This window comes from Mus caroli, unplaced genomic scaffold, assembly GCF_978045245.1.
Source record: "Mus caroli unplaced genomic scaffold, Mus_caroli_1 scaffold_2, whole genome shotgun sequence".
In the NCBI taxonomy this organism is placed as follows: Eukaryota; Metazoa; Chordata; class Mammalia; order Rodentia; family Muridae; genus Mus; species Mus caroli.
In genome coordinates this window covers 111106815-111122372 of record NW_028227257.1, presented here as the reverse complement: position 1 = coordinate 111122372, position 15558 = coordinate 111106815, and the positions used below count along the sequence as shown (strand labels likewise).

Sequence of the window (15558 nt, the reverse complement as noted above, 5' to 3'; positions counted from 1 at the left end):
TGAAATTTTGGGTTGCTTCTACAAAATCAACTACAGAAACGGACCAAGAAGGGTATAGAAAGGAACCCAACGTACCACAGAGAACACGGTCTTCGTCAGAGCCATCGGCACAATCCTGGCGAGCATTGCACAAAGCCTGGGGGCTCGTGCAGTTGCCATCCCGGCACTGGAACTGTCCCAGACGGCAGAAGCGGTGTGGACAAAGGTCTGATTCATCAGAACCATCAGAGCAGTCTTTCTGTCCATCACATTTCCACCATATAGGGATACACCTACACAAAGAGAGTAAAACCTGTAGAAACACATGGACGGCCATTGACCTAGCAATGTCCACAAGGAGAAGTGAATTAGATGCTGAATCCCAAGTGATGGTGGGGAGGAGACAAATAGAATTACATTTTTAGAAAGTACATGATTATCTACCAAAATGAAGAAAGACATTTGAGTATTTTTTTTTTTGTTTTGGAAAGCTGAGAGGTTCTAAGGATTATTGAGTGCTTATGACATGACAGATATATGGTAAAGTCACATGGTGTCTTCTCCATTATTGAACCCATCCTGGACCAAAAAAATCAAGCTTTAACAAATAGAAAGAAGTGTGGGGGGGGGGGCACAATTTCTTCTTCAGACAGTCCACAGAATGAAAAAAAGTCTTTGTCAACTCTACTTCATTATCTCTTTGGATAACAAATTCCTTTTACTCAAGAAAGATCTTTACCTAGACAGAAAGTTTGATCCCACTTATGAGTTAAACTAGTTAACCAAAATCTCAGTTAATGGAAACCCATACACCTAGCGTTCAGAAAGCTGAAACAGGAAGATTGCTGTGAGTTTCAGGCCAGCATGGGCTACAGAATGACGTGTAGGCCAGTATGAACTACACAGCAAGAATTCATCTCAAAAAAAATCAGAAAAGAAAATCTCTGTCCAACTCTCTAGAGTCTCGAAGGTCAATGTATGCCCAAGGGCAGGCAAGGCAATTTGAAAAGGGGAGCAGGCGCCTCACTTTTCATTGTTGCCACACAGGAACTGCGTGCTGGAGCACATGGGCATACAGAGTGTCCTGTCTCGAAGCTGTACGGTCTGGAAGTCATCGGGACACTCGCAGGTGAATCCTCTCCCTCCTGCTTTGATGAGGCACAGGTGAGAACAGCCACCGTTGTTGGTAGCACAGGGGTTGCTCACTATGGAATAGAAGAAGAAAGCACACATTTGTTGTCATTTGCCTTGAGTGCCAGAGCCATGCATGAATAGCCTGTGCAGTGCAGTGTCTTAAGTTTTTTGGTCTCCCCTTAGAGACAAAGATTAACTTAAGTTACAGGAAAACAATATGAAGACTATTAACATCCAGAAAGAGATACTGAATACCATTATGGTGGCAGTTCTCATTTTTCTTTACTTCTAAGTTTGTCAGATGTTAGAAATTATAACTTCAATTTTGCATCCATTATAGAGATTTCTACCAATGAAGGATTATGGCTACACAATACTTTGTTCAAGAATGAATTTAGTAATCCATCCCATCTATTTCCTCCCTGTTCAAAATTATGACTACTCCCAAATTATCCCTTAAAATGACAACCTATCTATAATTTGTAAAATAACCATAACCAGACATCCAAATCCAAGAGATTGGGATGACAACTCTCCACAACTTCTTCCTGCTGAACAGGGGTGATGAAAAATTGGTCCAGAATTTATATATTGATATAGAATTAAGCTTTTCACTGATATAAATCTCTTATATTGATACAAAATTTGCAACTCATTTAAAAATACAAGGCTCAGTCCTTCTAATAACTGCTATTATACACTGTAATAGCATGTAGGATGATTAATTAACACAAGTTAAAGGCCAGATAGTAACCTCATGGTTATATTAGATTCTGTTCTAATTATAATAAAGCATTTTCAGTATTACTCAAATAGAAATGGCTAAGAGTAGTAAAGGTTTAACAGTTCAGATATACTTTACATAGATAGTCTTCAAAAACATCAGAGAGCCACAGACTGTGGCATTTAATATTATGTCATTACTAAAGATCATTTGACAATGAGGCATATCTGTTCCTGACAGCTTCCCCATTCTACTTCAAAGAAGAATTTAAGCATCAAACCCTCCATATAGAGTTGCTCCAGTTATGGCAAGGTAGCCATTGGACAAGAACTGCCCTATTCATCTTCAGACAAAACATACTGTCCAGGAAAGGACACACAACACAGGATAGTTGGCATTTTAGCTCTGCCAAGACAGAACAAACTAATCTTCATAGTTCCTGCTTCATTTCAAGGTCTGTCAGATGGTTCTGGGCCACAAGGCTGAAGACAGATGCTCCAACCTTATAAGAAATTAGGGAACTGTCCAGGTAGTCAGTTGTCTTTTATTTGTTTAAGTTTTGGAAGCTATGTTTTTATGCTTCCTACATATTCAGGTAATGATTCATTCTCAGATTTCTGACAGGGTTGAAGACTAGTTATAGTCTCATAATCAAAGTTGTTTAGCATTGAAAGAGATGACATAGATTTGAAAAAATGGTTTTCAGATACTAATGCAAGCTAAAATCGGAACATAACTTAGGTATAATACTGTAAGTTCTTTAAGTTAGGATAGATGATAGAGTGCTTTATCTAATTGACAAACATGATGGTCAAGGCGTTAATTGTATACCATACTTTGTAATTTACATAATTGCTAGGGTTAAAGAGTCAATAAAGAGTCAACAGCTAATGGCATGAGAAGGAGAGGGAGAGAGAGAAGGAGAGGGAGAGGGAGAGGGAGAGGGAGAGGGAGAGGGAGAGGGAGAGGGAGAGGGAGAGGGAGAGGGAGAGGGAGAGGGAGAGGGAGAGGGAGAGGGAGAGGGAGAGGGAGAGGGAGAGGGAGAGGGAGAGGGAGAGAGGTAAAGAGAGAGTGGGCAGGCAGAGAGGCAGAGAGGCAGAGAGGCAGAGAGGCAGAGAGGCAGAGAGGCAGAGAGGCAGAGAGGCAGAGAGGCAGAGAGGCAGAGAGGCAGAGAGGCAGAGAGGCAGAGAGGCAGAGAGGCAGAGAGGCAGAGAGGCAGAGAGGCAGAGAGGCAGAGAGGCAGAGAGGCAGAGAGGGAGGACTTCTAGGTTCCTGGAAGAAAAACAAGGGGAAAGGAAAGAAAGGATCTTGACCACATCGGGAAGGAACAGGAGGGCACAATGGCAGAAATGTAGGTACAAGAAGGAAAGCAGCCCCCAGAAGCAGCTTGAGGAGCAAAGATAAGGGAGCCGCCCAGAAGGAGCCAGGGCATCAAGATAAAATATATATTTAAGTGTTAAGTCAGGAACGCTGGAGAGGAGAATGTGCTGGCTGTGAGGAGGGTTAGAAGTGCCCAGGCACTGAGCTAGTCAAAGCATAAAAAATTAGGAAAAAAAAAAAAAAGATGTGTTTAACAAGGCATTACAACAAAGCAGACCCCAAAAAGCCAATCTGCATCCCTAAAAGATTAATTAACTTTAATTGCATGAAGCAGAACTAAAAACTCACAGAGTGGAGTATGCTCTTCCCCCCACCATTATTTTCTCAGAAGAGGAGAATAATAACATTTTTGTGACTCAAACCAAGCTGCCATGAGCAGAGATATAATAACTATTTCATAATGACTACAATTTTCTTCTAAATTTCATTTGTTAGTAAAGGATGATTGTTAAAGGTGCATATTGATAGAGCTACAGAATGTTCTTATTGTTCAAAGTACTTAGGGATGGAATCAGTTGATATTTAACTCACCTTAAAATACAACAGTCCTCTCACCAAAATACTAGCTATGGGAATACCTGTCATTCACTTAGGAGGAGGTCACTTGTCAGTTCAAGGCCACCCTGAGCTGCATACCTAGCCTAAAACTAAGAACTTAAAACGCAGCTCGGTGGCAGAGTGCTCATCTCACAGGCACAAGGACCTGGGTTCTAGCCCAGCACTGCAGAATATAAATGTGATTTATAAGTAGGGAAATGAATTCCTCTTAATTCTCAAAGGCTGTTTCAAAGAAACATTAACAAGTATCAATGAGTTCCTTCAAATCATGTTCCCAAAAGCAACTGTCCCAAAGTCCACCGGTTACTCACTAATCGGCTGCCGGTATGGATGTAACACGTGGATGTCAAAGGGTTTGTGCGTTGTGTTCACCAGCACAACTCGCCCTGATCCATCATATTTGTTTCCCTTTTCAACTGTCCGTGTATTCCAATCTGTCCAAAAAACAGTGTCTTCAAAAATGGTGAGAGCAAAGGGGTGGGGCAGTGTTCCGTCATACACTGTGTGTCGATGGTGACCCTCCAAATCAGAGAACCTGGTGGTAGGAAGAAAAGCATGTTTGTAACCCCTCTTCTCTAAATGTCCTCCAGGATCAGTGAGTAAAGCCATCAATCAGGAAAATTCTAACCCCCTGGGTCTCTAAACAAATGGCAAATGACATCAAAGTTTAAAAGCTATACTCAAAAACTGTAATAGCCACAGAGATTGACAGAATCACCAGTTCATAGCTGTGGTTTAGGTATTATGGGTTAATAGTGTTTTATGCTGGCTCTGCCCAGAGCACTTTTGATTTCCTGAGATAAGCATCATTCTAGTTTTCTAGATGTGTGTGTGTGTGTGTGTAGATGTCTTCAGAGGCCAGAGGCATCAGATCCCCTAGAGATGAACTATCAGATTATAGCGAACCATTCCATGTGGGCCCTAGGAAGAAATGAGCCCAGGTTTTCTACAAGAAGAGAACATCTCTGAATTGCTGAGTCAATTTGACAGGCTCCTGATATCCTGCCTTCACTAGCCATAAACTCTAACCATTCTCTTTCTGCTTATTTCTATAAAGCTCCATGCATCTTCCTGTAGTTAGTACACGCTAAGGAACTAAAAGTCACCCCTAGCCACACAGAAACCTTGAGGCCAATATAGGATACATGAGCTCCTATATTACAAAAGAGAAGGGAGCTCAGAGTGACCCTGAGTCCACGGGCCAGTTGGAAGATGAATACACGATTGTTGAGATGAATCCTCTAAAAGCACAACCCTGCTAGTTTGTAATTAGTTACTTAGTTCATCTTTTCTCCCCCAAGGTACATACTCGATGTAACCCAGGTGAGCATCTGCCCAGTACAAGAGATCATTGGTGTAGTCAATGGTGATGGCATTGGGCCATTCGATCTTGGTAGAGATAATCACAGTCTTATTGGTTCCATCCATGCCAATTCTTGCAATGTATGCTTTATCACCCCAATCTGCCCAGTAGACATGCCTATGGGAGCAAGCACAGAGAGTTCAGACCCCCCCAAACCAAAAGATACAGCTGTTCTCCATCTAAAGAAATGAAGTTCCCATCTCAGAGTGTCTCAGAAAGGAAAGAGGGCTGGCAAAATATTCATAACAATAAGGATGGTGGCCAGCAGTCCTCAAAATGAACCCTCGTGTATTTCAGTGGCTTTGATATAGGGAGTCCACTAAAGAAATACCACAATCTCCCATGCATACAACTCAAATGTGACTCAAAATATGAAAAGATGAAGACAAGAGTCCATCTGTTAAATATCCTTTGAATGAGAAATGAATGCTGCTCATTGCACTAACACATTCACCAAGCAGGAAAACAGAGACAGATCCCAGCAAAATATTGATTCATAAGTAGTTACATGAACAAATGATGAAATACATGAAAGAAAAGGCCCAAGATTACAGAGGAGTCATACCCTCTTTGAGGATGAAGGACAATTCCCCTGGGATTTTCAAAGCAGAAGGTATTGTTTGCATCCACACAGTGCTGGGCTAGCATTCTGCGTTGTCGACCTTCAAGGTCAGAGACAAACAGGCAATCTAGGATGGCATCCAACCAATAGAGTTTTCTGCAATGGAAAGACAGTGGTTACCATGATGGACCCTTTGTTTATATGCCCAGTTTCCTATCTGAACTCCCTGAGATTCATATATACATCTGTTCCATGGTACCTTCCTCAAACAAAAGAGGACACAGGGAAACAGGAAAGGTTATCAAATGTTTCTACATACCTAAGCTAAAAGAAGCAATTCCCTATTGCCCTGAAAAACACAGAATTTCTAATGGTTTTACAAATCGCCATGGTTGGAGAGATGGCTCATTGGGTAAGTGGGACCTGAATCCCCTGAAGTTCTGTGAAGCCAAGGCACAATGGTCCACTTCTGCCAACCCAGTGTCCCTTCTACAAGCATATGCTGGTCCACAGCAAAGAAACCCTGTCCAAACCAGGAAGAAAAACAAGAGCTCATACCAGAGGTTGTGTTCTTACCTGCTGACCCAGTCTACAGCCAGGCTTTCAGCACGTCTTAACCTGTGGCTTATGATGGTCTCCCGGTTTGTCTTATTCAAAAACATCCTCTCGATGATTTGTTTCTCTGCATCAATCCAATACAGCCTCTTCTCTACTCTATCAAAGTCCAGGGCCACAACATTGCCCAATCCTTGCAAAATCAGAGAGTATGACGTGCCATCTATAGTTAAGTTTCTTATATAATAACGGTTGCTGAAGATGAGGTAGGGCTCAATGTTGCTATTCTGCCGGCAGCTCTTCCCATCTGGCTCACGGATGTAGCCAGGGGCACACTTACAAATGTAGGAGCCTATGACATTCTCACACTTCTGGCTACAGAGCTGGGGTGACTCCTTGCACTCGTCAATATCCACACAAGTACGTTTGTCAGACATGAGTTTGTACCCAGGAAGACAGGAACAGTAGAAACTGGTTATGGTATCTGTACAGTTGTGGTCACAGTGACTGATTGAAGAATCTTGGCACTCATTAATGCCTGCAGGCAAAAGACGGTTACTAGAGAACCTAAGATATCAGCCATAGACCCATAATTACACTCAAAATCAACACCCCTACCATACGGTGCCAGGTATGATTGCTACGATTTTCTTAGCAAATCATAATGGGAGAGGCCACTGGGATGTTCAAAGAGGCCATGTTGATCATTCGAAAGTCCGTAAATTTTCAACTTCCTCCCCAGCTCAATCCTTTTCCTCCCATTATTTAGAGAATTCCTTATTAAGTTTCTATAATCAAACTACCTTAAATAAGTCATATTTAAAACTGGAGAAAAACTAAGTTTAAAGTCTCTCGTCTAATAAGGCTGTTAATTTCTGTGCAACAAAGTAAATTTTCTTTTCAAAGTTTACAGCATGACTGAAATGTTTAAGTACTCAAATTGTATACACATGTATATATGCATATGAACAGTATAATATGTGTCAATAGCAGTCATAGATTTTTACTGGTTCTTCAGTCACCTGCACAAAGGTATAGGGATATCCAACACACTCTACCCAGCTTAACCCTTTATCCCAGATCTTAACAGTTTATGTGACTAGTACTTTTAAGCAGAAATAGTCTTGAACACTCAGCTAAAGTTTCCCAAGTAGCTGGGACATTCGTTACAAACCACTGTGCCCATTTCTCAGTAAGCTTAGTCACAAAATGGCGGAAGAAGAAACAAGGCAAGAGGTGGTCTAGTGTGCTCACTTGTAACACGTCCCACTTCAATGGTGTGACACTCATGCCCTGACTAATCACAAGCTACCAGTGTGGTATATACATCTGCCTTATGGGTTGGGATGAGCCCAAAGATAGGTCCCTCACAGCACTGACACTGTAAAAGGTGGCCAAGCTCACCCTAAAGCAGGAGAATATAGACTTCTTAATGAATGGCTGATGCAAAACCATGATCCAACCAAATCTACTTCAACTGTTAACTTACCACATAACCCTAAACAATTCATTCTCTAGCCATCTGCTGGTTGTATTGTTTGCAAAAAGAATAACGTATAGTAGATTACTAGCAACCCTGCTGGCTATGAGTTTAATGAGCCTGTGAGAGAGGCTTTGCTTTTCAAGTTGAACATTAAAATTGAGTGATGTATCACAAAGGATTTGGTTCCTACAAAACCAGGAATGGCAGTGTGAGCCTGCAGCCCCAGGACTTGAAAGAATGAAGGAGACAAGGAATGACTGAACTACACAGTAAGATCCGGTCTCAGAAAAGATCAGGGCATGTGGTTGTCTGTCTTAAATCCCAGCACTTAGGAGGCAGAGGCAGACAGTTCTCCATGACCTACATAGTGAGTTCCAGGCCAGCCAGAGCTACAAAGTGAGTCTCAGTCCCAAAATAGCAAAATTAATAAATATGTGAAATCAAAACAGAAACAAAATAATACGTAAACAACAATGGGACTCTATCTTCATTAAAAACTTTATCGTGGATCACAGGACCCCCAATGGAGGAGCTAGAGAAAGTACCCAAGGAGCTAAAGGGATCTGCAACTGTATAGGTGGAACAACATTATGAACTAACCAGTACCCCGGAGCTCTTGACTCTAGCTGCATATGTATCAAAAGATGGCCTAGTCGGCCATCAATGGAAAGAGAGGCCCATTGGACTTGCAAACTTTATATGCCCCAGTACAGGGGAACACCAGGGCCAAAAAGTGGGAGTGGGTGGGTAGTGGAGTGGGGGGGGAGGGTATGGGGGACTTTTGGGATAGCATTGGAAATGTAAATGAGGAAAATACCTAATAAAAATATTTTTAAAAAAAACTTTATCATACTATACTCATGTATGTCATCTAAATAAAACATGCCATTTTACAATGTAATATGTTTTTAAATATTGATGAAAACTTAAATAATTTTGTGTACTTCAAGAAGTAACTTATAATATTATAATTCCACAAATTTCCATAGTATTTTCATTCTAGATTTCTCTGCACTTGCACACACACACACATACACACACACCACCACCACCACCGCCACCACATACTTTGAGTCAATTTGGCAAATGTATTTAGTGAGAACATTCAATGGCCAGTGGTGGGCTGCTTTTAAACCATTTGATCCCCTCCCCCCCCACACACCGAATGCCACCATGCAGAAAAGAACAAGCAAGAATAAGCTGCACAGAGAGCATGACCCATTGGTAGTGTGAAATTCAAACGGCCACAATTCATATCCGCTTTCAGCTGCCTCCTCACACTTGGTTGTCAGTGGGAAGAGGAGACTAAATGTTCCAGTCTCCCAAAGATGAATATGAAAAGCAAGCCAAGAACTCACTCTGGGGACCCTGGGAGAACCTCCATGCTCTCTTCTTTCTGCATGCCTTGTCGAGTAATTCTCCTAAAGGACACCCTGAATGTTGCTCTACCTGGTATACCAACCTACCTCTATCTGTTCATAAGAAAGCAATAGAGAGGTCAGTTCCTCCCCCTCCCGTACTCACCACAGCCTTTCTCGTCACTGTTGTCTGAGCAGTCATCCACATGGTTACAGACAGTCCCCATCTCGATGCAGTGCCCGTTGTCACACCGGAACTGATGAGGGGGGCACGTGGGTTCCGGGGTGTGACATAGGTGCTCCTGTTCATCCGACCCATCTCCACAGTCATTGTCCTCATCACAGACATAGAGCTTAGTGATACATTGCCCGTTTTGACAAGTAAATTGATCATCTCGGCAGGGTGGGTACGAGCAGCCCCTCTCATCACTGTAGTCCCCACAATCGTTGCGCCTATCACACCTGTGTTAGGAGACAAAGGACCACGGAGATCATTTTAACAAGATTACTGTACCTAAGCTCTCTACCTCCAAAATATGCATTAACCCAACTCTGGAACAATCCATTTGGCCATCTGCATGAATTCCCCTGTTGCTGGTGGCTGCATAATAAATGTAAATATGGATTCATTCACCCATGGTTTTATAGGCCAAATAACATGATTCATAAATTTGTAAATCATGGAATAGCTTTATGGACACTGGAACTATCCAGACAGACACATTGTATACAAGTCTTCAGCATGAACTCTGTGTCCTATAGAACTGTTGTTGGATAGTGTCTTTTTAAAACACCCATCTCTCCACTGGGGTAATGTTTGCACCGGCAGACCTCTTCATATAATTCTACTGGGATTTTTCATGATATGTGAGTTAGTTATGGTGATAGGAAGATTAAAAGCTGTAGATTATCATTAAATGATGGCAAATTTGCATGCTGTAGTCTTAGTTCTGATACCTATCATTCCCAGGTCCTAAGTATGACACAGTTTCCTGAGCTACCATGAGTCATACTCACATTCAAAGACCCCATGAAAAGCCACGCTTACTGAACAGGGTCATGGTGACAGGTTATCATGTATATAAAAGAATTCAGGATAAATATAGACAATGCTAATATATGATAATTCATTAAATGATGGAAGGAGGCCCAGGAGCTAAGGACTGAGGGTCATGAGGTATTATGGCACCCAGGATGAATCTAGTCAGTTCTACAGCTGTGCACTGACCATGCCTGCTAACTAGAGCTGCCATCCACAAGCTAGGGTACTGCCAATATGATTTAAACCTAAGGCATAAGCATAGATCTATGAAGAAAGCCTTGGTCAAAGAAAACAGACTTAGCCCACTTGATTTTCCAGAAAATCAAATAATTCCCAAATGATCTGAGACACCAGTGTCTCCCCTTAACTAGCTTACACAGTGAGCAAATCACCAGGTTTCTGGCACGAGTGCATCCCATTACCCCAGCGAGCACTCCTGCCATAACCCAGTCTCAGCAAGCACCACCACAATGTGTCAAGAAGGAAATTATCCCCTTGTCCCACAGTGTCAAATGGGGGAGCACACACTCTGCCAGGCTGGAGGTTTTACACTTAGATATATAGGATTCTGATGTTGCAGAGATAATATAGGATCTGGGCCCTATAGTCCAGGTTTCCAGAGAACAGTTTTCTTTTGTTTTGCTTTGTTTTTATTCTATTCTGCTGTAGCACTGCCAAGAGAAATTCAGAAAGAAAAAACAAAATATATGAGGAGTAAGAAAATGCCAGGATAGCAGAAAAAGAAGGGAGAAAAAGAGAAAAATGACCAAAGTCAGTAAGAACCTGAAAGTACAGGGTGTGGGAGCAGAGAGACCATAGAAAGGAAGGGGAACAGGAGTGGGGTGGAAGGGACCATAGAGAGAGAGGCAGAAACAACCCAATCTCATCAAAACAAAGCCCTGGGTTTTCAGATATTCACATCTAAGAACAATGGAATTGACTACTTACTGAAACTAGAACAGAACTCCGGTTAAGGTTAAGAGTTAAGACAGGCAGATGACTCACTTTGACTGCCCAAATAACAACTGCAAATACACTTTCTGGGTTACATCTGTTCTTACTCACTGCCATTCACTGCACTGCATGCTAAGACCCCACTCTCAGTGTTTCAATTTTTATAGCACATGACTGTTTTTTCCTCTTCAGGATACCATCATACAAAAATCTTGGCCATCCTGCATCCCAGACCTATCTCAATATCTATCAATGGGGCATCTGCTTCACTCAGGCCTCTGCTGCTCGTCCTTTCAATCTCCTACTCTAGCCATGGAATCCTGATGGTTCCTGGTGCCCGAAAGAGTCCCTGTGCTTTTTAACCCCCAAGTGGGTCCTGTACCTCTGCTTCAGGTCCACATATCCAAATGCCTAGTGCCGACATCTAAGGAATGTCTACAACATCGAGTACTTTCTCCCATCAGCAAACTCCTTTCCAGGTTGCTTTATTTTGATCAAGGCTTCTATTAGTCCCTTTATTCCTCTATAGCCAAAAATTTACTACATACAGTGGTAAGAGGCTAGACACTACAAAAACAAAATTCATTTTAAGAGACCCATTTGGAGAAAGAGGTGAGAAACCACACCACAGGAAATCACAAGATTCCCCAAAGCAGCATGCTGTGGGGCTGAATCTGTTTGAGACAGTGTCAAGAACTTTAAATATTCTACATAAGAATCCCTATTTTCAGAAGCTTTGGCCTTCTCACCTGACACTCAACATTAGTTACCTTGACCCTGAGCCAAGTGTACTTACGGAGCTGTTCTTCTTATGGCAGAGAGCAAATACAGAAACAGTTCTTAGAACCATGCCTGCCCCCACGTGGAAGACAAGGAGACACACCAACTAATATCAAGTTAACTCCTTCTCTGCCTCTCTGTGGAAGGCCACATTATGGCTTTCATGAACCCTGGGATCTTCTTGGACCACATCATCCATAAAAACACATAAATAACCACATCGGTATAAAACATGTATTAACATATTACATTTTAAAACACTTTTTTCTGACCTGAATTTCAAAAGAAGTCAAAGATATCCTTGGATAGCCTAGAATATCATGGTCACTAGAGTATAGAGTATCACGTGACCATTGTGCCTAATGTGTGAGTCATCCCCGCCCCCGTGAATATTTGGGGTGTAGAGGGATGTGTTTGAATCCCAGTTCACCTGAATGACTGCCTGATACACCGTCCATTCGCACAGCTGAACTCTCCCTCAGAGCAAGCTCTCATGGTGCAGTTCTGCAGCTCGTCGAGGGCATCCGCGCAGTCTGCGTCACCGTCACAGACCCAGCGTTGTGGAATGCACCTCCTGTTTGGAGGTCTGCTATTTATACAGGTAAACTCAGTACTGGAACAGTTCTGAAGCTCTGAAACCAAAGCAGACAAGAATCCCTCAGAGCTCGGAAATGCTCTCTTTATAATCTTATAATCTTTAACACTCTCACTAATCATATGGGCAAGGTAGAACTATAAATACCTTCAAAGGTTCTTATAGTTCTTGAGACCTGTCTCAATTGTTTGAGTCTGGATTTTACAGAAGCAAAACCTCAGCATAAAAACTCTGCTTACTTTTCTGTGAGATTTACATAAAAATTTTCCCATAAGGCTTCAGAAAATGACTTCCATTTTTAAAATTTGAACAAATGCCTTTTTGCAATTTATTTATTCTCTCATATAGTACACGCTGACTGCAGTTTTCCCTTGATCCTCCCCCTTTCTCCCTCCCCCCTCCCCATCCACTCCTTCTCCATTTCCCTTCAAAAAAGGGAAGACCTCTCAGGGATATCAACAAAACATGTCATATCAAGTTGCAATAAGACTGGGCTCCTCCCTTAATAGTAAAGCCGGATGAGCCAACCCAAGAGGAGTTCAGGGGTCCCAAAAGCAGACAAAAGAGTCAGAGATAGTCTCAGCTCCCACTGTTAAGAATCCCACAAGAAGACCAAGCTACACAACTGTAACATATATGCAGAAAGCCTAGGTTAGACCCATGCAGGCTCCCTGATGGACAGACCACTCAATCTCTATGAAGCCCCTATGAGGCCAGGTTGGTTGACTCTTGGAGATTCTTATGGTGTCCTTGATCCCTCTGGTTCCTACAATCCTTCCCTCCTTCTTCCGAAGGATTGAACAAATATCTCATATTTTCACACCATGACCCATATTCCACTGTATAATTATATACGTACAAAATGTGATTACTATCTTGGTGCCAATTTAATGTGTGAGAAAACTGAGTGCACAATGGTTAACTGGACATCTCAAAGTCGGAGAGCCAGAAGAGACCTTTCTCGTCTAAGAAGTTGAGGCTTTTGAATACAGATTGCAAGCACCACACAAATGAAGAGGAATGCTAAGAGAGGCCAGAGTTGCCAGAAAGGCAACGGGGAAGGAAGTGAGACACTGATTCGGAATCATTCATGTCTTATTCAATCCTCTCGCAAACAAAACGTAAGAGAAAACGGGAGAAAATAGTTCGTGTAAGTCATCAATGACAGAGCAGATGTAGAGCTCTGGCCACAGCAAGTGAGTTCACTACCAAACACAAGCACCAGGAACCTCTGCCCTTACTATGTTAAGAGGGAAAGGTGACACAATGCTAACTAAAGCCCCTCAGGTAGCAACTCCAGGTTTTGCTGGCAATAAAAACAATGTAGTACTCGGGTTATAAAAGTAACCACATTTCCTATCATTTAAAATAGTCTTAAGAAAATTTTCCATACAATATTTTGATCATACCTTCCCCTATTCGAGCTCCTCTATTGGATCCCTCCTCACCTCCCAAACCCATAACTTTGTTTTCTCTTTCTCTCAAACAGAAAAAAAAAAAAGACAAGAAACAAAAAAATTTAAAGAGTCAATAGACAAAAGGTCAAGACAAAAAGTCCCAACCAAGCAAAATGAAACAAAAGCCCACAAAAATTCCATTGAGTTCATTTGTATTGGCTGACTACTCTCGGGCATGGAGCCTGCTGTGGAATACTGATATAGCCGCTCACACTCCATTAGAGTGTCCATTGCACATAGCATCTTGGTTAAGGGTGGGTTGGAATGGGGAGGAGCTGGGAGGAGCTGGAGGGGAAAGAATAGGATCAAAATACATTGTTTGAAAAAAGAGGAAACTCAGTGATGAATACCACAACTACCCAACCTCATCACAGCTCCTAGGGTGATTGGCTGCCATACTGTTGTCAGAAATGAGCAACTGAGTCCCCATCACCTACTACAGAATTCCCATTAGCCGGGGGTGAAGGAGAATGAGCACCGAGCCATTTGCCTCATGGTAAAATGTAAGCGATGGTGTCCAACAGCAGGAGATAATGGTAGCATTCTGTTAGTGTGCATTCACTCAACAGGAGTTTCTGACAACTGGGCGCTCCAACCATGATAACCGGCTCTGAGTTTCCCTGGAATGTGACTCTACAGAGGAATTATCGGCCTTCACTTACCACAGTGATGTCGCTGGTCCTCGTCACTCATGTCTCCGCAGTCATTATCACCATCACAGACCCAGCTACTTGAGATGCACCTGCCGTTATCACAGTGGAACTGATTGGCTGAGCAGCTGTTTAGAGAATGCCCTGACAAGAGAGGAAGTCTCATGAAAAGAGTGGGATGTCTCCAGCAAGGACATTCAGGCATGGTTTACGTCAGTGAGAAGTTTACTCACACACACATCAGGAAGACATGGAACCTTACGGCTGTCAGAACCTTTGAGATGATTTCACAAATGATTTTACAAATGTGATAGGTCTGCGGTGCAGCAGTATAGGGTGGGGTATAACATTGTCTCAGACACATAGAGAAGGCTGACAGTGAGCTGCATAGAGACTCAGGGGAAAACTGTGATCCAAAGTGCAGATTATAAGATATATGGATGCACTTGGGTTATTACAATGTGTAATACAGTCCACAACTACTACTTGCTGTTACTATGACTTTGGTTTGAAAATTCTTATTCATAGGTTTTAAACACAAGAACACATTAGAATAATTTCAAAGTTATAAACTCACCTAACACTTATTATTTCTTCTCTCTGCAGATTCTCAAACTCTAGGGACCCTTGATTTTCTACACGTTTATCAGTGTTACAGTGAGGATACAAAAGCAAAAGTAAAACTTGGCCAAGAACTGCTAGCAATCAGCCATAGAATTAAACTTCAGAGAACTCAATGGAAACTAGCATGAATTTAACTCTAAAACTATACTAATGAACAACCCAGACAAGGGTTTTATATACGATGTTACGTAGTACAATAATACAAGAGAAAAATGCTTAATAATATACCAATCTTAGGAATATTATACATCATTAAAGAGGAGTATGAAGAATGTACATAAGGATGAGTAGACTTTTCTCAATTCAGTAGAGAATACTGAGGTGGCCTTGTAGCTCCATGGTCTGCCATGCCTACTTGGT

The 15558-nt window shown here is 42.0% G+C and overlaps 1 protein-coding gene across 1 annotated transcript in view; it reads right to left on the bottom strand.

Annotated features, from left to right (window-relative positions):
- Lrp2 (LDL receptor related protein 2) overlaps positions 1 to 15558 on the bottom strand; it is a 164372-nt gene that overhangs the window by 35471 nt on the left and 113343 nt on the right. Inside the window, exons 47-55 of the mRNA XM_021184968.2 lie at positions 14587 to 14718; positions 12303 to 12504; positions 9263 to 9558; positions 6277 to 6793; positions 5704 to 5856; positions 5085 to 5255; positions 4087 to 4310; positions 1007 to 1184; positions 76 to 272 (exon numbers count right to left, since the gene is read on the bottom strand). Of these exons, the coding sequence (XP_021040627.1) occupies positions 76 to 272; positions 1007 to 1184; positions 4087 to 4310; positions 5085 to 5255; positions 5704 to 5856; positions 6277 to 6793; positions 9263 to 9558; positions 12303 to 12504; positions 14587 to 14718 (2070 nt within the window). The remainder of the gene's footprint in view (positions 1 to 75; positions 273 to 1006; positions 1185 to 4086; positions 4311 to 5084; positions 5256 to 5703; positions 5857 to 6276; positions 6794 to 9262; positions 9559 to 12302; positions 12505 to 14586; positions 14719 to 15558) is intronic.